The following is a 3,208-nucleotide window of genomic DNA, read 5'->3' as shown; positions in this document are numbered from 1 at the left end:
AAAAGACTAATTTATTAAGACTCAATTTGGTTAAAACCGATCTTTTATTATTAATCTCTCTGCCTCCAAGTTTTGGAGACAAGAATATAAGTGAATTGGCCCCTTACATGAGATTAACTTAGGTCCTCTATTTATAGGGGTTACAATGAGCTCTAGAAGCATTCCAAACCGTCATTTGTTTCCTAATACAAATAGACTTCTTCAGAGTCCAACTTCGTCTTCAAACCGGAAGGAATTGGCTACGATTAATCGATTCACGCGCGTCGGGCCTTTCGATCCATGTGTCCGGACTTGATCAATCCGTCTCCGGACACTTTCGATCCATCGGCCCCTGATGCGTAAGCTATTTTCTCTCTACGCTTCTATCCTTCTATCCTCTTTTGCGAAGCTTTGGTCCAAGCGGCTAATCCTTTGGCCTTAGGCTTCCAAATAGGCTTAAAATAGGTCCAAGTCGCATCTTTAATAGCTCCAATTCCTTGGCCTTCTCCATAATTGTCCACGGGCCTCCCATGTGATCCTTAATGCTCCGAATTGCTTCGTTTTACCCCATTTTCTCTAATATTCTACAAACCGTCTTTTTCACGTAGAATCTTAAAACATAACTTATAAACACTATTAGTCCACTAAGATGGCTGAACAAGAGGCATAATCGAGGGTTAAATAGCACTTTTTGAGCACTTATCAATGAGGTAATAGTCGCGAAACAGAACCAATATCAGTAGACCTAAACAATTTTGTTTTGAAATTGTAATAACCTAGATATCTGTTACAACATAAAAGCAAAATTTCTCCGCTCTTCATCATATGAATTGGCTGATAAGGAACTTGCGCCACTTGTGTCTATTGGCATATGTCTGATAATATATTCCTTAGACCAAGATGACTCTAACCTATAATCTTTCATTACCCATATCCGGATATACTCTGCATGAATCGCATGAACAACACCAAGACATTCTCCTAAGACCAATAAATTCCGTTTAATATTTTTATCCCCTAAGCCGGGAGGCAATGGAAGTTGTTGGAACTCCTCAGTATCCAAATTGAATAAAACAATTTGTTGAGCAGTGTTACCAGTTGAGATCTTTGTGCTTCCTATCCAGTGTAAAGCTCTATTTACAAAAACATTTGATTCCTTATTTGATTCATTATCATTTGACTTGCTCGGAATGTTGAACTGAATTTCACTTGACATTCCCCACTCGTTTGTACCCACGTTATATACCTGCGCTACTATTTCACAAACTGTATCCTGCAAAGTCACTATCGTAATGACCTTGAAAACTTTAGAAACTGGATCAAACCCAAACCCAAACAGATAATCTTTAATACATTCAATCAATGGAGGCTTAGGGACAACAATCTGGTCTTGGGTAATGGGATTAATAATAAAGTAAGGTTCAATATCTAGTACCCACCCATTGAACTTGGCCACCGTAAAGATCAAACCGTTACACGAATAGATTTCGACATATCGTTTGGGTGGGGAATTCACTTTCACAATAGAGGAGATTAACGTGGTTTCATCAAGAGCCTTCACGTTTTCATTATAAATCAAACGAACATGATAATCTTCATTCCAGGTTTGACGAATAATAAGACAAGGGGGGTTGTTGTTGTTGTTGTTGTTATAAATCAAACGAACACGATAATCTTCATTCCAGGTTTGACGAATAATAAGACAAGGGGGGTTGTTGTTGGGGTTGTTGTTGTTGTTGTTGAGGAGGTGCAATTGAATAAACTTCAGATGTTTGATTATATTGTACCAAGATTTGCATACCTGCTTGCAAGAATAAAGAGATTTCATGGGTACTCTTGATAAAAAAAATCCATGATGATTTCGAGTGGGAGTTTCAACATGATTCCGCTTATTCCAAATTCTGATAGATGATCAATCAGATTCTTCATCTTGTCTCCTGCGTCTACCATTTTTTCCTTTGTTTTTTTTCTAGTGTTTTTTTAGTTCAACAGGAGTGACTCAGGAGTCCAGGACCAACTGTTTTTGTTTAATCATTCACACCGACCTTGACGCGAAATTAAAAACGGCTCGGGTTCAAATATACCGTATGAACCAGTGTTATGATACTCGGCCTGGCCTGGCCTGGCAGTTTGACCCGATAAACTGGCAAACCGCTCTCCTAACCGGGCTGGGTTTAATTTCTCAATACTGATTCCATCATGTGGGAGGAACGACACGGCGGAGGCAATCTCGATCCACTGGTGTTAGGCAAGTGTACACCATGTAAGAACAAGCTTCCCCAAGCGGTTGAAGACCGGGGCAAGTAGGTGTTTAACAATGCATACACCACCCCATACGCGCACGCGTCATTTACGAGCAAAAAAATTACGACATTGACCTATCCGAGATGGGTGAGATTTATACCAAATGATGAGTTGAACGTCAGTGGGAAGAGAGTAGAAAAGAGTAGAGAATAAAGGAGGTGAAATTTTGGGCACCCATCGTGTGCCAGATATATCGTTTGCTCGGTTATCAAAAGACATTTATACTCAGTTCTGATATAGAGTTGTTATGGACTTGTGGACTAAGATTCCGGCGCTTGCAACCACACACTCCAAGATAATATTAAGAGAAGAAAATAAAGGAGGGTCCGTATACTAGAATGGAGCACCCCCTTTATATAAGAGTGGAAATGAGTACACTGAAAAGAAAAGATGAGTCTTTTAAAGTCAAATTCTTGAGACTGTAATCAAATCGTGTAGGGTCCTCAGAAATCCATACACAACTTATCATATATCAACAACCGAAAAAGTTGTGGGTCTATCCAACTAACACATTTTTCACCCCCCAAACAGATTTAGACACCAAGATTCGTTGCCTCGAGGTTTAGTAAACCGAGAACCTAAACGAGCGTGCACTTTTGTTTTTCTCAAACGCAATAGAATCCATGTAAATGATGGTGAGAAAAAGGGTGGTCAGAAAGAACATTCAGGAGGTAGATATTTTTGATAAGGTGAAGACGAAAAGAATGAGAAAGTGGGTGTAGCACTAAACTCATTGAAATAGTGGGTCTCTACTATTTCGCATTCGAAAATGAAATGCTCCCATGGTTCGTTCTTGGGTAAGACGTTCTCGCTTGAAGGATTGAAAAACTCATGAAATACGGGAGATCGAGGCAAGAAAGTCGAGTGCAAACGCAGGGTTCTTTTTAAACGGCGGAGGATGTAAAACCTTGGTGGTAGAAAACTG

The 3,208-nt window shown here is 39.7% G+C and overlaps 1 protein-coding gene across 1 annotated transcript; it reads right to left on the bottom strand.

The window, feature by feature from the left end:
• Positions 1 to 766: 766 nt before the first annotated feature.
• Positions 767 to 1,807, bottom strand: LOC147496672 (F-box/kelch-repeat protein At3g06240-like). The gene has a single exon (XM_086562631.1). The coding sequence runs from the start codon at positions 1,805 to 1,807 to the stop codon at positions 767 to 769; it is 1,041 nt and encodes a 346-aa protein (XP_086418757.1).
• Positions 1,808 to 3,208: the final 1,401 nt, after the last annotated feature.

This window comes from Coptis chinensis, chromosome 5 (genome assembly GCF_015680905.1).
Source record: "Coptis chinensis isolate HL-2020 chromosome 5, ASM1568090v1, whole genome shotgun sequence".
NCBI classification, from domain to species: domain Eukaryota; kingdom Viridiplantae; phylum Streptophyta; class Magnoliopsida; order Ranunculales; family Ranunculaceae; genus Coptis; species Coptis chinensis.
This window is presented reverse-complemented; position numbering and strand designations above follow the sequence as displayed.